The sequence below is a fragment of the Ischnura elegans genome, chromosome 5, assembly GCF_921293095.1.
Source record: "Ischnura elegans chromosome 5, ioIscEleg1.1, whole genome shotgun sequence".
NCBI classification, from domain to species: Eukaryota; Metazoa; Arthropoda; class Insecta; order Odonata; family Coenagrionidae; genus Ischnura; species Ischnura elegans.
In genome coordinates this window covers 66,506,135-66,525,148 of record NC_060250.1, presented here as the reverse complement: position 1 = coordinate 66,525,148, position 19,014 = coordinate 66,506,135, and the positions used below count along the sequence as shown (strand labels likewise).

Sequence of the window (19,014 nt, the reverse complement as noted above, 5' to 3'; positions counted from 1 at the left end):
CCAATTCCCACTTAGAGGTGTAGTTTTGCGGGTATTTGTTTAGCTTCTTGCCAAATAAGCTCGTACCACCTTATGGCATTTTTTAATTGTCCTGTATGGAGGAAATCTATGAAATCAAATTTTGATCAATTGATATCATGGATTCAAAGCCGAAATTATAATTTAAATTACAATTTCCAAATGTCGCTTAATGAGTCGCTATGCCTGATCAGGTATTCAGTGTATTATTACGTATTCGGATCTGATGAGGCTGTGTGAAAAAGTAATGATTTTTAATTTGCTGACATTATTTATTTCATCCAGGCGTCATAATTTGCTCCTGATTTTCTTCTGTCAGTATGTTATTCCAGCTTTTAAGCTCAAATAAAAACTTTCAAGAGCGCTTAATGAAATAGTTGGAAATGTATTCAATGATACGTTTATCGAAAAGCGAAACTTTCTTTTGTCGGTGAAGGTGTTTCCAGCATTGACAGCGATATGCGGCATTGTGATCTTAATTTTTTTCTTATTGTGTGTACTTGGAAGTGTACGGTGCTGAGGGTTACGCATCATCATTTTTGGTGGACAGGTTGGACGAGTTGGAAGTCCGCGAATGTCTTTTATATCTATGTTCCCTTTTTTGCCGCCCATACTTGACTATATTGTGACTGAGGTGTGTTACTCTTGAGCCTCAATTCAGCTAGCCTCAGCAATTAATTTGCACTTGAGATCCTACTGTTGGTACTCCAAGAGTTCATAGCATAGGCATCTCTGGCATTGTTACTACCATTTATAATTCTGGTAAAGCCGCTTTCGGGTGTAAATAATTTAGATTAAATTGGTGCCATTTTGTTTCACATGGCGGCTTGATGATGATGATGAGAGAATTTTGGAGTTGAAGAAAATTCAAATTATTACTGATTTAAAATATACCCTTCCCGGAATGGCGATATCTTCATGAATGCTCCCATAAGCCCATTTTTAAATTCCTATTTTTTTTAATTTGGCCGCGCCTGATTTTTTAGAGATACCTACCTAATTGTGCCATAGTTTGCTGTGTATTAAGCTTTTTAAAAGCATTTTAATCCCTTTATTTCTTCAGTAATTGTATTAGCATAACCAGTGATTTTTCTACATTCAACTAATACGGAGGGATGATAATTTGATTATGGATTAGAAGGATTACAAAAACCATAATTGCCTGTGTAGCTAATTTTGCCGAATAGGTGTTTGGGTATGCTATGGCGTTTATATGTGTGTTATTTTCATCCCTCTTGTATTTAATGATATCGTGGTTAACGTTAATGATAATCATACGGCGAATTTTATGTATTAATGTGAGGTTTATGGCTTTATTGTCCTTCCGGTGTTATTTTTTTCTAATAATCGAAAAAAATGTCGTTTATGCCTACTTTATCTATTGAAATTACTGTGGGATATTTTAAAGTGAATATACGGGTTGTGTTCTAGTAATATTGTCATTCAAAAATGGTAATAGACAGTGCCTGGGGCGTTGCAGTGGAGAGTCACCCCATGGTTTCTTATTGCACAAATTCTTGCTGTTTATTTGAATAGCTTATAAACAACGATATTTACGTATCTGGAAGTTATTCTAAACCGGGCTCGATAAGCTAGAGAAACTTCTTCGTATCATGCGCCTGAATGTTTCAAATCATTATTAATTGGTTGCATCCCTTGAGCGTTGCATAATAGAATCAATCTAGTAGTGTAGACGATATTACTAGAAGAATTTTAATGGCTATTATTATTTCTTATCGGAATCATCATACATTTTTTCATTACTACGACCGATCTTTTAGACACTATTTCGTTTTCAATCTTAGAACTTCAATGTTTGACGTAATCTTATATTTAAAGCTATTTCAATTGTTAACCGACAAATGATCCCATCCTTCTTTCCTGCATTTATTAAATGGATGATTATTTAGATTCTTAGCTTCTTTTAATTAGAAAATAAATGCGATAGTAAGTATGCGAAGTATGCTTAGACTATTATATTTTTCGATGTAGTATTTAAAATTCAGAAATTAATTATAACTACTGTTGTAGAAAAAATGCCACGAAATCTGGCAACACCTAATTTCCACTCATTAGCAACAGAATATTTATTTTAATACATACGGTGACGAAATCAAAAGTACCTATGTGATTTGTACTTTGAACTTTCCTAATATACTTAGAATAAAATTCTCGGTATAATGTTAACCATCATAGTATTCCGCAATAATATTCTTGTGCCCATTTGTGTTAAAATGCGCTATTTTTTCTGTCGGAGGCATTTTTTTTCATATTTTATTTGGTCTACGTTTTTTTTTTGTTTAGGTGTCCATTTTTTCTCCTTCGTCTGCGTGTTCGTATTGAATTATGTGATACCTATAGTTATGTGGTCGTTTATTTCATTGATATCATTCATATCCTTTCGAATAATCTGCGTCACCATAAGTTATATCCTGGCATTAATATTTTTTATTTTGGAGATTATTTGCCGTGTTTCCGTCTTGAGCTTTATATGTGTAAGCGCATTTTATAGTGTTTTAATGAAGCCAATGTGCGCCTTGTCCGGAAAATTTGTTTGCTAGTAGTTGTGTAAAGTCAGCGATTCTCTTTTATGTTGGCTGATAGGTTGGTGAGTATTTAAAATAATAATATGTCTTTCATTTGCTATATTATAGACTTTCAACGACCTGCTTTGGGCGCTTGCTTCGATGAAAACGACGATTCCAATTATGGTGAGAGAAATTTTACTCATACTCCCGTTTCTTTTTCCTCTATGGTAATCAATTTTGATGGGTTGAATCTCGGAGTGAGGGTTGTCATGCTTTCTTGCGTTGTAGTATCGTTTTCTCGCCTCTTTCTATTAAAGGGAAAATAATCGATAGAACAGATTGGAAAGTTCACTGTGGATCAATGCTCAATATGTCTGGTGAAATAAATGACTTATTTAAACCTTTTGATTTTTGAAGTAGAGTCTTTTTCTGAAGCTGTTGTCATTATTCACTTCACCCACCCATCGGCCATCGTGTGCAGTGGAGTTTTTTTTATAGGCATGTTTGCTTTATTACATCTTTGTGTTGTCGTAAATTTTAATTTATATAGTTGATGGAGGAAATTACTTTTTGTCATCCTTTTCATCTCTGTTTTGAAGTTAAGCGAATAATTTAGGTATCTCCGCAATATTTTAATTTTGTTCCGAAATAAGTTTAAGTAAATGTCCTACGAAATGGATTACGTGTGTGGATGAAATGGATGTCATTTTAGTCTTTCCTCCTTAAAAATGACTGATTGTATGGCAGTTGAAACTTTGGTAGGATGCATTAAAATATGGCGGAAGTAACTGAGTTCATTTCTAACTGTAAATTAGTAACATAAAGTAGCATCTATCACCGTTAAGAGCTTTGATCTAGGTTTCTTTGCAAGAGAAAAACGACTACCTGATTTCTCCAATCATGTAGAAGAAGGTCTCTTTCCTACGGCACTGTGGAAGTAGATGGCTACCGTACTCGTTGCTGGGGTGCTAGTTATATATTTTACTATTCCCATTGAAAATCTAACCTTAAATTGTTCTTTTCATTTTTCACGTCAATTGAGAATAAAAATAAGGGCTTATTATATTTTTTGATGTAGTATTTAAAATTCTGAAAATTATTAAAACTAGTGTCGTGGAGAAAAATCAATTAAACCTGGCACTATTTCGCTCCTCTGTAACAGAAATTTTTATTCGTCTGTACGGTGACTACTTCAAAAGTATGTGACGATCTGAGATAAAGCAACTTAACTGCCCCGCTTAAATTTTACAAATATGGTGGTATGAATATCAATTTTTAATCAAAAAGGGAAGCCAAGCGTAGACATGAAAAATAAAAATCATCATTACGCAGCGACGTTACATAATTACAAAAACACCATCGTCCACTTATAAATCCGTGCCTTAGGCGCGATTTTTGATCGGGGGTTAAATCCCTCTCTTAGCAAGTAATTTATCCTGTGAAATTTTCGATCTTAATCTTCACTTGGATCCTTAAAGGTACGTCTCTGCTTAATTGGTGATAATTCCTTAAACGATTCAATACTATACGTGCGTCCGTAATACTGCTAATATCTCTCGAAAGATAAGTATTTAGTTCTTACTGGCACCGGGAATTTCTCCCTCAAACTACCTTAAGTCTGTTGAACTTCATTGATAATTACCGTGTAAATACCATTGATTATTAGTGTTGAACTAGCAACTGGGTCTATGCCAGTTCATTAACAGCAGTGGTTAATTCCAAATTGCGGAAAGGTGGTGAATTATAGTAGAAATCGTTGCCAAGTATGATTGATCGATTTTTCGTGTCCCTCGTGGCATGTTCTTTAAAAGGGCGGGCCTTCCCAGTTTTTAAAGCCCGAAGTTCTTCCCAATTTCCATCCCCCTTTGCGCCATCTTCCTAAGTTCTCCTTTCACTTTTCGTTCTCCTTTCCCCCTTGCATTCCTGCTCCTCTCCATTCTCCCTTGCCCGGTGGGGAGGGAGACGGAGCATTGCGCATTCCCATGCATGTGACTAATCATTACTCCGAGCACTGAAGAACCTACCCCCCTCCCTATGCTTGATGCTCGGAGATTCCCGCCACCCCTTCAGGGCCCCCCCTCTCTCGCTCCATTCCTGCCTGCTTTTTTTACGGTTTTTCATTCATGCAGTTTTGCTACACACCCCATGCTCCCCGATTGACGGTCGCCCAGTTTATTTTTCCTTTTAATTTTCCCTTTTTTATTTTCGTCGTTTTGGAGTATTTTTTACTTCCTCCTTCCCTCCTTTGCATTTCCTCGTGCCCTCCTCATCCTCCACCTCCCACTTTTCCCATCTCTCCTCTTCATCCCCTTTCTCTTTCGTCACTTCCCCTTTCATACCTCCCCTCCGCGCCCCTTCCCCGCCTCGCTGCCTCCGTATACCTCGTGTACTCGAGTGCTCGGGCGCGTAAGTCGGCTGGCTCCACGGTTAGAGGGGTGAAGGAGGGTTTTACGGGGAAGGGTGGTTCCCCGTGACGAAGGACGTTCTTTTCCTCCGTATTCTTTTTATTTTTTAATCCATTTCCCTTTCTCTCTCTCGTTCTCTTTCATCCTTTCCCAGAGCCCTCTCGTCCGCTTTCTTACGCGATGATTTGCCACCCTCTCCCCTACTGGAGCGGTTCGAAATTGCAGCGAATTCTGATGTGTCTCGACGTGTCGTCGAGGTCTGCGACGTTAGTCGTCGCGATCTCGACGTTAACTTTTCGAAGTAGTCGAATTTGTCGTTAACTATTCACGGGGTGCGTCGGGCTTTTATTTTCTGTTTGATGAATTTCTGGTGTAACATGATATGCCACAATGAAGCTTGAGATCAGTAGTCTACGAGATGTCGTGGTGTAATTGGAAAGGGATGTTAAAATTTAATTATTTCCAATGATCAATAATTTTTTATACATTCAATCAGTTTTCAATTTTTATTATTTGATTAAATTATGAGAAGTGTTAAAGAAATTTATTTTCGAATTGATTGTGAAATCCGGAATTCATTTTGAACAAATCGGTGACGTACAATTAATGTGTTTAGACTTGTGACTAGTTTTTTTTTGTCTGTATTGGACACATTCCTTAATAATTCGGTTTCTACTTCGGTCCGTAAAGAAATTATGTCAGATTTGTAAAGAACGTATTGTCCACAACTCTTTTTCGATGCTAGAAATAAAGTATTGAGATGTGATAATGATTGTGTGATTGAGCTTTAATATTCGGTAAATCGTGACTAAATGAGTGCTCTGATTTCATTTAAATATTTCGCAATACTCTTTAAGTTATTGAATTCAAGCGCCGTCCTATTTTCAGCAAGCCATCCCTTTCATTTCCGGTTGGAATAAGATATCGTTTTGCTTTAAAATCATGCTGTGTCATACCGAGGCCTTAGGCAGTCCTTTTCGCTCTTGTAAAATATTACAATGGCAGAAATCAATTTTGAGATTCAATTCTGTGTGTGCCATAATAAACCCTTCTCATGGCTTATCTTAGTTTTGTCATGTGCACATTCCCACCTAGGAACTTCTTGAGCTATCAATTTAAGCCATACGTGTAGATTTGTTGTTTAACTAAGTATATCCATTCTTATAAATTTCTTGAGAAATAGGTCGACGGAACCTTTCCCCCGATTAAAAAGTCATTAAAGGGGCCGTTCCTCCTTGTTCGTCGCTTCTCGTCGTCGGAGGGCGTGGTCCATCAGAAATTCAGCCATCATCTCTCACCCTGGGTAGCAGACGCACCTTGTTCGGCTTTCAACCCCTCTGTATTCGCTGGCGACCACGCCCCCAAGGAGTGCATCTTTCGATGGCCTTTTCACCTGGCATCAATATTTCGTCGTAATTATCTAGTTGCAAGCATCATTCATGAAACTCTCGCGGGTACAATTAGGCACCATTTCTGATTTTTAAGGAATTTTTGTGCCGCAAGTACTTAGGTATGTGATATGATGGTTGGGCAAAGAAAATTCCTCGTACCATCGGCAGGTATTCGTTGGAGCATAATAGCCAATTTACTTACTACTATCTAAAATTGGTGTAAATTCGTTTAAAATGGAATACTATTGAGGAATTGTGCACTATTTCACAGGAAGTATGCCTTTTTTTCTCCCCTAATATTTGTGTCCTAGTTTCGGAGTAGCGTTAGGAAATTAGTTCCAAGTTGCGGTTGCTCGTCTTACCGGGTGATTGTTTATTGAATATTTATAATACTGAATATTTCTTCACCTTTTTATAAGTATATGTTTTTTATATAAAATTAAATAATTTTTGTTGTATTAGGAGATAGGTGACTATTTTTATTAAATGGCAAACCTCTCGCCGACGTAACTTTTATGTTTTCACATTCATAGTTTGAAATTTTTTATAAATAAACACGAATGTGTTCGAACTCCTTACCAAACTAGAACTCAAGGCCTCCTGAATGAATCATGTGCTATGTGTCCGCAACCATATTTGTTCTAATCCACTTAAGTCTCTTTGCTAGTGAATGTTTAGTGCTAGTGACAGTTTGAAGTGATTTGTCTGTTTTGGTCAATTATCAAGTCAGCTAATATGTAGAGTGGTTGTGGTCGGAAGTTAGGTCGAGGCCATTAAGACCGCGGGGAGGTTAGCGGTGATTAACTAAGTCCAGTGCTCCGATGAGCCCACCCGTGAGTTACGGGTTGATTAACCATGGATTGAGGCTGATTAAATTCCCTGTCCATTTTGCTCCCCTTGTAGTATTGTTGTGAGCTGTCTTTTGGCGTAGTAATGACGATTACTCCCAGTTTTAGAACCAATGCATGAATACAATAGATGAAGTTAGTTGTAGTGTGTCACATTTTTTAAAATAATTTACTCCTATTTCCTTCTTTCACAATACCGTTTTTGACTTCCTCTGGTCGAAAAGTGAAAGGCACGGATGGTAGGTATAGTTTTTTATGTCAAGTTATTTACGTAATTTGTGAGTATTTAATTGCACAGATTTAAATGAATGCGTCATGTTGGGGATGGGTCTACCGCCTCCATCCCGGGAGGCGCAGCTTATATTTTCTCTTGAGAATATTACGGCCAAATAAACTTTTTATAAGTGGCGGCGCGTTATGTACGCCACGTCGGTGGTCTCCTATTGTCGCAATTCTTATTGCGTAGCAATTTTGCGGATTTTCAATGTTTCCCCCCTCTTCCTCCGCGTCGAAGCGTATGGGCCTCTTCACCGCACATGCACTCCCCCTAATAGGCGTCAAGTGTTAAGGGGTTAAAAGGGTGAGGCGTTTTGGCGAACGTTAGTTATCGAAGGGGGGCTTCCTTGACGCCCCCGCTACATCTCAACTGGCTTTCGCACTTAACAGTGAATGGGGTGAAATTTAGGGGCTTTTTCGGTGTTCGACAGGAGGGAGATGACTGAAAGATGCGATCTTTTGCTATGCTGGGTATGGGTCAGTCGATGTGCCGCGGTTGGGTGACGGAAATTTCATGACCGGCTGGCGTTTTTTTTTCCTGCGCAAAGCGACGTAGCCCATGTTCTAAGTCCCGTCAGGGAGTGTGTATATGGCATTTGAAGTTTTACCTGCTGATCGCATAAATCTAACGATTTGATCGTTGGATTATTCTTCTTCATAGAATAATCCTCTAAGGTCGTTAGAATATTAATTGCGTACGCATGGTTCCGCTGATGGTAGGACCTGCCCGCCTTGTGACGGTGCAGGATTCCTCGTCCCTTCCTTCCTTCCCCGTCCTTTCCTTGGAGGCGTCATCGGGCTCCTATCGCGGTGGCGCCTCCTTTCCTTGTTCCTTTCTGTCCTTCCCCTTCTGGGGGCGAGGAAAAAAGCTAATCGCTTATAGTCCTCGCCTCAGGAGTGTATCCAGCGAACCCGACCCAAGGGTTTCGTTACCATTGCTGATCGCATAAAGCTTGAGGTTATCCAATGTACCAGTCCTTGGTTTTAGGCCAAGGACCTCAAAATATATAATCAGCAGCAACAGCCCCACCGACCGCAACTTAATATGCAGAACAAAAAATAGTACTTCGCCTATTTGTAATATTGATTTTTCGTCTATTAATTCTATTCAACAATTATTAATTTAACAATTAAAACAACCCGTATCAAAGTACAGAATATACTTATCTAATTGTAAATTATGTAATCATTGAGTTTCTCGTAATTATTATTTTGGCATTTTCTTACGTAATTATTTATTGTATATTTATGTATTTCGATGATTTATGATTTATTAAAACAAGGTGTAATTATACTCAACGTTTCAGAAGCATGGTTTATGAGATACCTCTTTTAATGTTCCGAATTATCAATGATTGAAAGTTAGCCTTTTTATGAAGTCTTTTTTTCCCCAAGCTCTTCGTCAAATCCTTATTATCGGCCCGGTCCTTATAGTTCTTCAAATCCCCTCCGGCATATTCGAAAAGTTATAACGGAAGAGATTGCGATCATATTTCATGACTTTGTTATGTTTTTCGATAAATGGTTCCATCAATTGTGGCGACATTCCGAGGCATAGTATGTACACATCTTTCCTACTTCTTGTATATTTTTCATTCGATTCGAGTCTCGGATACGTAATTGAGTCCTTATAATCAGCCCGTCCCTTACAGCGCTCAACCGGAAAATATAATACTGTAAGTATTGCGTTTACATTTCAGTAGAAAATGCAGTTAATATTCATTTAATTGTAAAAATATTCTTTAATTGTATATGAAGTTCTTTTCGCCTATTCCCACGCAAATAAGCACTTGATTTCTCATTACTCACGCATATGTTGTCATCCAAGTTAGATCCCTGCTCGTTATTTGCATTTTTTCAGGCCCTGGAAGTCATTGTAAGGTCAGGGAATCTTGTCTATGGCATCAGGGAATTGGAAGAACCGCTGCACTGTTGGCTGTTTGAGGGTTTGCGTCTTCGACTCGGGAAGATGCTATCCAAGATATGCCAAGAAAATGTGCTAACTTACAATTAAACCATATTACATGAAGCTTATAGAAAATTACGGTGCGGATAATGCCTATTGCATTGCATTATTTGTACTTCGAAACCAAGTATTTATTGTGTGTTCATACTCACTACAAATTTTAGAAGGTAATTCAGCGTCCCTGCGCCCAGCTGCTTCCTGTTTCTGTTTCAAAAAAAATTGACCTCTTCCGAAATGCAGACCGTAAAAATAGCATTTTTTTCATGCGTTAATTGTAAAGTTTTTTTAAAGTATGATATGTATTCTTAAAACAATGTTGTCATTTACGGATCCTTACTCTTTAAATTGTTATGTAATTTTCGAAAGAAGAGAGTTTAAAATTCAGAGGAAATGAAGTTTTCTGCTAGGAAGAAGTCTGGAACATGTCAGGGAAATAGAATTTGGGAATCGTCTTAAACCCTGGCTACTGTATTTCTCCCAGCCCCAGTCCGTGCCCTACTCCCGGCACGGCGTTCGCGAGGCAGTAAGTTGGAACGGTTGTACTTCTCACCTCATCCACTCCGGTCGGACACGTGTGTGTTTTAGTGGCGGCCGGAACGAAAGGGAAATATCAACACGGGGTTGGAATGGTCGTCGGACATCGCGATGGGCGCCGCTCGGCGGGGCGGTGCTTCGCGGGTCGTGATCATCAAGGGAGTAGGGGGGACGACGGACTTTATCGGAGGGGGCCTATCCATCTCGCATGTACCGCGGCGGTGGACAGGTGTCCCGGCGATGCACGGGCGCAGAGGGTGAGTGGCAGGGGGTTTACGTAGGCTGCGTTCGTGGGGGAGAAAGGGAGAGAGGGCAATATGACGCCTCTCGGAGAAGACTACGCACTGCAGAGGGGCGTGGTCGATGTGGCTGGGAAAGGCGGGGCGTGGGGGGGAGGTGGCTGGAAGGAGGGGGATGTGTGTGAGAGGGAAGGGTGGGGTTTTTTTGAGGGAGGGGTTGTTAGGAGTATAGAGAGAGGTCCGTCCTTTTGCCCGAGAAAATCGGGAGGGTGGTGGTGGTGTGCTTCTCTTGATGGTAGCAGTAGTAGTCGCTATTGATCCTTATGGGGGAGGGGAGAGGGTTGTGCTGCCTTCTCACGCTGAAGATGCTGCATTCAAATCCTCGATGGCGCGTGCAAGGGCGCGGTTTCCGCGGAGAAATTTGTCCCGGTTGGTTTGATTGTTCGGGGATGCCCGCTATCTCTCCCAGAGAGTCGGCCCAGTGGAGGTCAGCGGTCCATTATGGTTTTTTTTTGTTTGGGGGACGTTGTTTCGTTCCTGACGCTTCGTCCCCGGGATTGATGAAGCAGCTCAGTTTTCCTGTTTATTTCCCGGTACCGGAAAAGCATGACCCTTGGCATTTGTGGGGATGGAAAGAGGGTACAATGAGCTGAGTATGAGTTTTGTCAGATCTCGTTACTGTTTCCCGCGAAGGCCTGAATCGTTATCATATTTTCGGAAAACCTGTTAGGTAAGAGAATGCTCGCGCTAGACGACTGAGTTTCGTAGCTGTGATTCTCGTTCTATCACGTTACGTAGTTGTCTTCGTCTGAGAAACATTTCAAGTAGAGTAGTTCTGAAAATAATTCGTATGTGGCCTCGAGAGGTGCTGCCACCTCTGGATATATTTCTTAGCCATTAAATGGCGTGAATTTAAGGGGATAGGTAGTTTCATTGAGGGATGATTTGACGTTGAATTACTCAATGGTTATAGTTTGAAGTATATAATTCCGTAACTGTACTGTACAGGGTACCTCGCAAAATATTTTAAAAGTAAATCTTTAAAAGTATGTATTTAAACCTCCCTGTCAAGTGCTAATAAACTTAACGACAAACAAAGACTAAAATATCGTTGTCTATTCATGTTGGGTCACTGGTTTTGAAAAATTATGCTAAGGGTGGTTAACCTCAGTAGTACCTATAGGCCTTGGGTTGACTTCTTTGTATTCCTCAGCAGTTCCTACGGATATAATGTTAGGATTTTGCCGTATTGCCATAAGCGTGTTTTTAAAGTGCCATGGCGGCTGTATCCCACCGATTACTGCCCTCGTTTGATAGTTTTTGTGATGGGCCTCCTTTGATGCAAGCGTCTTTAAGTTCACTCCAAGACCGCGCCGGGCAGGGTCGATTCTCCTCGCGTCTTCTGCCCTCGCCCTCTTCCCCCGCGGGCTTGGAGTCGGAGCTTGGGGTTCCAAAGTCCTCTGGATGCGTGTGGACTCTCCGGTCCAGTGGTCCTCGTGAATATTCCTCGTTCGGGGAGGGGTTGGGTCGTTGGCGAGGGGAGAAATAGGCGCCGATTGACTGGGGGCGCCAGTTTGGCGCAGTTGAGCACCAGGAAGTATGGCTCCCTCGTCATTTCGAATTCCCTCGCTTGTCCCGGGGTAAGTGTCGACGAAAGGAAGCCGAAAATCGATAGTTATACGTTCAGGGTTGGGCGGCCCTCGCCTTATCCGCCTCCTGACGTCCCTCCTCATTCTTGTCCCTTATGCCCCGTTTCCAGTACGCTCTTCTTACGCTGACCCTAGTTACATTTCACAGTGGAAACTGCAGTCAGCGCCTACCGTTGGAATAAATTTAATCCGGGTTAGCTGACGCGAGTTAGCCGGTAACACTGGATGAGGAAGTTGGTTCGAGGAACGAAGTATATATTATCTTAATGGAAATTTCAAAGCATCCCCTACCGATTGCAGCTCATTGACTGACCGCAGCAAAAAATAAACTTTCCGTGCTACATTTTCTGAAAATTTAATGAGAGATTCCGCATTTTTATAGCGGTTCTAATGCGATACAAGCCTAAGCACGCCATCAATATCGATTAAGGCTAGTAAATATTTGTAATGTTGTCACATAACTATGCCATTTTTATGATACCTCAACATTAAAATCATGATGTCATATAATTTTGGCTCGTTACCTGAGTACTTATGTGAGGGAGTGCATGAAAGTGACTCTACAGTCGGCCCATAACTGGAATATTATTATTTTAATAAAGGAATGTAAGAAAGTATAAGTACTAAATTATCCACATTCTATGTTCTCTAATTGCTTAAACTCGATGGATGTCTATTTTGGATGTATAGTTCGTTAATAATATACGCGAAAAGATTTTTAACACATTCTCGAACCTCCTCCTTAAACTATCAGTGGAAGTGTTGTTTGTTTGACTGCTTCTGACCTCTTTTGCTTTCCCTCACTGGCCCAAAAACTTCATTTTGAAAGTTTTATTCATTCCTGCCGTATTCATTTAAAATACGGTTTGGTTTCGCGGGTTAATGTTGTTTGACACTCTGTTAGCGATTCAGCTATTCTTTATCCGCCGTATTAAGAACAATGTGTTAGGAGGGTCGATTTGTGCGATTTGAGTCATGGACTTTTTTCCGCGCTGCTGCCCCGTTGTCTTCCTCTGAAAATTGCTGGAATCACGCGAGTTTTGTCCGAGAGGTGACTCAGCTAAGTTCTCCTTCCGTTCTACCACTTTGTCAGACCGCTCTCCGAAATAGATACATTTATGGTTATTTCGTCAGCTAGAACTGCGTAATTTCTGTTTCCGAGCGATTTTGGTGACTCACTATGATGCATTCTCAGAATTTTTTCCTACTACTACATTTCCTCAAGATTGCTGAGAAAGAATCGCTATTTTTAGATCGAATTTCAATTGCATTGTGAAAATGAAGTATTTATGGTTGCCTTCAAGAAACTGATATTTCGCTCCCTACTCTTATTTTATTGAACAACTAGTGGGCCATTGAGTTAACATACTCGCACTCGTTGTGATAAATGAAATAATTGGGGACGGTTTGCTGTCTTGGCGTGTTTTTTGTTTCTATGTGCATTAGTAAACAGATGGACCACATAATCGTGATTTCTATGACTGTTATTTTATCGCTTCCTTGGAGGATCTGAACTCATCACCGGCATAATATTCCGCTTTTAAATTTTTATCCAAATCTACACGATACCTGACGAGTTATGCCAGAGTGTGTAACAGAGGGTGAGTATCTTTCCCCAGCGAGTACTCAGCTACGTATAGGTACCAGTGCAATTGCTTTTGCATTCACGTGGCAAGGTTAACCATGGGTTAGCTGTCACCTAACATACACCATTCATATCTCTAACCAAGATAGTACTTTGGCCCAGATGTACATGCATCACAAACCTAAGGCATGCAAGAATTCGCTTCTACCATTCGGTACTAATGGGCACACGATAAGGTTTTAAGAAAACAAAAATAACTTGACTAAACTTACCGATGGTAGACCATTTTTACATTCGCGGCGAATTCTTCTGTGGTCCTCTTTTGTTATCGGGAATGATGAATTGTCGAACCTCTCCGTTCTCGAATATATTTCCCTGATCAATTCATCATCCAGTCTACTATAATACCCAAGGTGTCTCAGGATATCCTTGACTTCGTCTACAACTATTTCACTCTGAAATATAGTCACGGGATTGATTTTAAGATTTAAACGACGGCCAAACAATGATGGTCCGTCACAATTGTCGTAGATTAACTCTAAATAAGCTTCCGTATCGATCTTAACGTACCATGCTGATCATTGCTGCTGCTTTAGCTGATTTCTTAAACCTATCTCATGGTGATCCCAGTCACTGGTAGCGTACTTCAAATAGGGGTTCACCAGCTAAAGTAGCCAGTTTTCTGCCTTTTTCATCGCACTTTCTGAGAATTGTGTTTACGTTTGCGATTAGCTTCACCCATTATTTCTCTAGTATGTTTGTTCCAAGTAAGATAGTCAGTTATTGTAACTTCTAGATAATTGATTGATCCCATACTTTTCAACGAACTCTTGTCCAATGTTGTATGTGTATTGTGGGCAGGCTTTCTTTTCCAAAAACTCGCCATTAAAAAAAATTAATTCGAGCCGCCACTTTTCAAACCACTTCATCACTTTCTAAAGGTCCATAGACAGGACCTGGTTGACATTACAGGAGCTGTACACCAGTGCTCCGTTGGCAAATAATCGACTTTATTTTTAATATTTCAGGAACTACCATTTCCCTCGAGCGCTTCCTAGTCGGTCTCCTGATTTAACATTCCTTTGCTTTCGCTGGCCTAGAAACTCTGTAATAGATTTGAGCGCGTCATCATCCAACTCATAAATTTTAATTATATTATTAGAGTGTTTTGAATCTTTATTGAATTCTTGAAGTCAAGGGAAACTGGATCAATTAGGTCGTTTTCTTCGCGGTCCTCCAACATATCCTGAGAATAGATTGCCAAATGCATCTCGCACAATGTACTTTTTCTGAATCCGTGATGGGATGCTACAAGAAGATTTTCACTATCGAAATTTCTCATGGCGTTTCTTGCCTTTATGTATTCAACAACTTTGTATCATGTGGAAGGAAGTGATATAGGTGTGGATATAGGCACGATTGTATGGGTTTATCCTATCACCATTATTGAATATCGGCTTCGCATTGGCAAATTTTCAATCCTTAGGTAATATGGGTCGGAAATATATTTCCTGAATACTGTTTGTAAATATGGCGTCATTTCCATAACTAGGTCTTTGAAAAATCGGCAGGGATTTCTTTAGGTGGGGAAAGGTACGCAGGCTGATAGATTTCAATATACTTTCTGCTTGCTAAAAGAAATATTGATTTCTGAATTGGCTCTATAAAATAGGTTGTTAAGTAATACGTAAATATTGCCAAGAGTGTTGTTGAATACTTATAACAATAACCGTTTCATGAGCTGGCCTTGTCCGAGCACCTTGTATTATTTTTCCTTATTTATCTTTCAACGGACTAACCGATGATCCATTTTTTTTACCCCTTTATGTTCGACCAGAAGACTTTGGGATTTGTGCTGAGCTGATGGCTGAGATTTTTTCTCTTCATCTCCTTGAAGGCATTTTTATTGGGTTCTTTTGACCTGCTTTAAATTTCTTATACTTTTCGACTGCTGATTGATTCGATCGATCTCTGTGTTGGTGATTGTAGAATTTACTTAATTACACTACTTTTTATGCCCATTTTTTTCCTCTAAATCATACAGCCATGGCTCCATGCCCTCGCTTTAAAAATCAAACTGGATGTTTTTTATTTCCAGTACGAACGGTATAGATTTGTATTTGATTTGTTTGTGATTTTTACGGCTTCAGTGTTTGAATTAATGTCACTATCATGTGGTTTTTAGTGCGAGAATATTTTATTTATTTATAGTATTGGTTATAGCTCATTACTTGCTAAATATTTGACTCTGAGAATGTTATAGTCTGGCTTGCGACCGTGATCTCACCTGCTTTTAAGACGCCTCCGCCAGATACAGTAGTCGCGTCCTTTCTGTATGTATCGAACCCTTTTGGAAACTCTTCACCTGTGAGCCAACTTTCTTTCAATTATGACATTATCTCCTATATTATCAGTAACTTTTTGTAAATATGCTATTTAACTTTAGTTACGGTAATTTACTAGTAATACTAATATATTTGTCTTTTATACCGTGGATGTCTGATCGCCTTTTAAAGTTTTACCCGGTATTCTTTTTGTCTTTTTCTGGAATTCTATTACATTTATAATGGGACTGTCGTAAATATTTTTTTAAATCGAAACCCACCTCTACACATGCTGTATCTATGGTTAGATTGGTTGATTTTACGTATTTTTATCTTTTTGGAGGGGATACAAACGGCACACGATCTTGCCGCCCACGTGCAAACTAAACTTACCCATGACGGTAATTACAGTCTTTAGAGACGCGTCATCCCATGTATTTTCCCTCTGTCGACTTGCAGTACTCCGAGTCCATCGCCTATGGTTATGAGCGAGTATAATTACTGTAAAGCATATCTATCTTAATCTTATGGTAATTTTGGCAATTTCAAGTCAAAAACTTCGAATCTTTCTAAATTTACTTGACTAAGGCTTTTTGCTACAACATAGTTATCCTCTTTTGCAGAGGTATAGGAATTCCTTTTCCCTTTACAAAAATTAAGGATTTTACCAAATGCTGTATTCAATTGTCATATTTCCGCAGGCACCTTCTTTTCTTTTTTGTGACCAGCTTATGTCCTAACATTTTTCCCCCACCCTCCATATTATGTTTAGAAATGAATGAAAATATATATTGTCAGGTTGTGTTTTATTTTTTAATTTAATGCAATGATAACATTTGAAATATTTAGATCACCTAGTTGATCATTTTCTCTCTCTAAAGTTGAAGGACCTCTAAACCGTAAATTAGTTTTGTAACGTTTGAATCATTTAAAGATTTTATTCGCATTTCACTGAATGGGATAAAATTCCACCAGATTCCGTAGTGATTGTTTATTAGTAAGGTAGCTTACTCAGTCGAACCTGAGATTCTCATGTCTTTGTAATTGTTTATGTGTAAGAAAATCAGGCCTTCTCTCCACGTTTAAAAATGAAATCTTGCAAAGATCTCCCATATTTTGAACATCCCATTGCTTCTAGCTTGTTAATAATTTGCCTTATCTTTGTACATGTATTGTGAGGTGACTTAGGCAGTTTGTGGGCTGTTTTTTGATGTTTCAAACTCCTGTTGCGGATAATGTACTAGGAATCGTTGTATTGAAGAGAAGATGATTTTCGTACTCCTGGACTAAACTCAAGAATTGTAAAATAACTTCTCGAAAATATTCTCTGGGAAGCTGATTTAAGTTAACATTCCTTAACGTTAATTTTATTGTTTTTCTCTGTATCTTTGTTGATTCCCTCCCTTCATTTCCTTTGAGTAAATTTACGTTAAGCAGTATATTAAGAAAAATCCAATTTTGATCCGATAATGATAAATAAATCCGAAAATAATCCAAAATTAATATGGTTGCTCGGCGGCTATTCAGTCATTCTAGGCCTTACCAGCAAACTATTACTGACACAGTTATGAATATAATTGGCTTCGTGTGTGTAAAAGCTATATTGGATAGCATTCAACGCGCTGCCTTCATCACTCGTAGTGCTGAAAAGATATCTCTCTAGCGAGAATGCTATCTTTTATTTATATCATGTCGTGTAATACTGGCCTTAAGCGATTTTGTACCCAGGAAAATCTTTTACGTGTTTACATTGTGGTGGGGTAATTTTTTACCAACCGATTGCCAAGGAAATCGCAGGTACAATTGAACAAATTCCATTTATATCAAAATAATTTGTTGCAATCATGTCAATTATAGTCAAATGTTTGTGCCAATGTAATCCCTTTACGTTTTATCTCTTTTTTCGGTTCAGACGGTGGTAGCGAACAACGAAGACTCGAGGTCAGCCTTTGTGATGGAAGCAGATGGACTTTCGTCTCTGACAGGGATAGGGATATCCAAGATATGAACCCTAATGATACCCTGACGGCGGTTGAACGGCTTGAGAAATACATCGCAGAGCACAAAGCTACAAACAAGTAAGTTGAAAGTCTCTAATTTTTTTTATGTACCGTAGGACTTCCGCTTTTTTCCTTAGGATAAATGCTTCGTAAGTCATCTTTATTCCCATGTTGTTCGATGATGGTTCCCTTTTCTATGTAAATAAAACCTTCACTCTCTTTTTCAGCTTAGCGATTGTGTTTTACTGCTAAATAAGAGAAATAGATAATACGTACCATATGTCGCCCACATGAAGTTTTGTTAATTTTCATATAGATTTCATAACAAGTATCCTATTCTACTATTTTTTACTCGTATTTACGTCGCAAGAGAATTTTAATGGGGAACTGTATGTTCTGCCTGCCTTTTGCTGGGAATAGATCCGTAGATTCAGGAAAGCCTTTTTAGGCCTTTTTCCGATGTCTCAGAGGCTGATCTAACCAGGATATAACACTCACGTACCCTTAGTGGCGGGACTCGATCCCACGATACGGGGAATAGCGGTCGAGGTATTTAACTGCCGCCTCGGAAGCCGAACGAATTTTACGGAATTTCATTACTAAGCTTCGTTTGGCTGAGTTTGACTTGGTATTTAATTGGGAGAAGTCGTAAATAAGTTGCTTATAGAAATTGAGCCTGTTTTACAGTATTCGTTCATTCTCCCATTCCATTATTTGTTTTTGTCGATTTACCATGAGCAGACACAATGATTGATTTCCTTCGTATTCGTTCCAGTTATTGTATGGAATTCGTTGGTTGAAATCACTGCTTAGTGGTCGACTCATTTTACTGATTTGCAGTGTAGCTGTGGAATATTTTGAAAATTTTCTGGAGATATATATCCTTAGAGCTTCGCGTACAATCGCATGGTGAAATCGACATCTACAGTTAAACCTGCAAGCCATCTACACAGGTGTTTGTCAGGGGGTGATCATCACCACCATGAATGGATTAAAATTTTCTTCCTTCTTTTGTGTTGGTTTCTGTTTTCTTCAGTTTTTTTGGGTATTTTATTCTTTATTCCACGCCATAGTATTAGCCAATTCACAAGTGTTTACACATTTCCGAGTGAATAAATTACACCGAAGAAATATTTTAAAAGTTTAGTCATGTAAGAGACTAGCGCCTTATGCCCTTTCGGGCAATTGATTATTTTGATTGCTCCTATCTTTTCTTGTTAACGCTTACAATTGGCAATACAATTACTTAAT

General features: G+C 39.2%; 1 protein-coding gene across 4 annotated transcripts in view; it reads left to right on the top strand.

The window, feature by feature from the left end:
- The window catches only part of LOC124159004 (serine/threonine-protein phosphatase 4 regulatory subunit 1-like), a 136,398-nt gene that overhangs the window by 23,786 nt on the left and 93,598 nt on the right, over positions 1-19,014 (top strand). For 2 of the 4 annotated variants that reach the window (XM_046534474.1, XM_046534473.1), the window contains 2 exons: positions 2,673-2,729; positions 17,676-17,841. In XM_046534474.1, the coding sequence (XP_046390430.1) occupies positions 2,673-2,729; positions 17,676-17,841 (223 nt within the window). The remainder of the gene's footprint in view (positions 1-2,672; positions 2,730-17,675; positions 17,842-19,014) is intronic. The other 2 variants (XM_046534476.1, XM_046534475.1) reach the window with 1 other exon arrangement.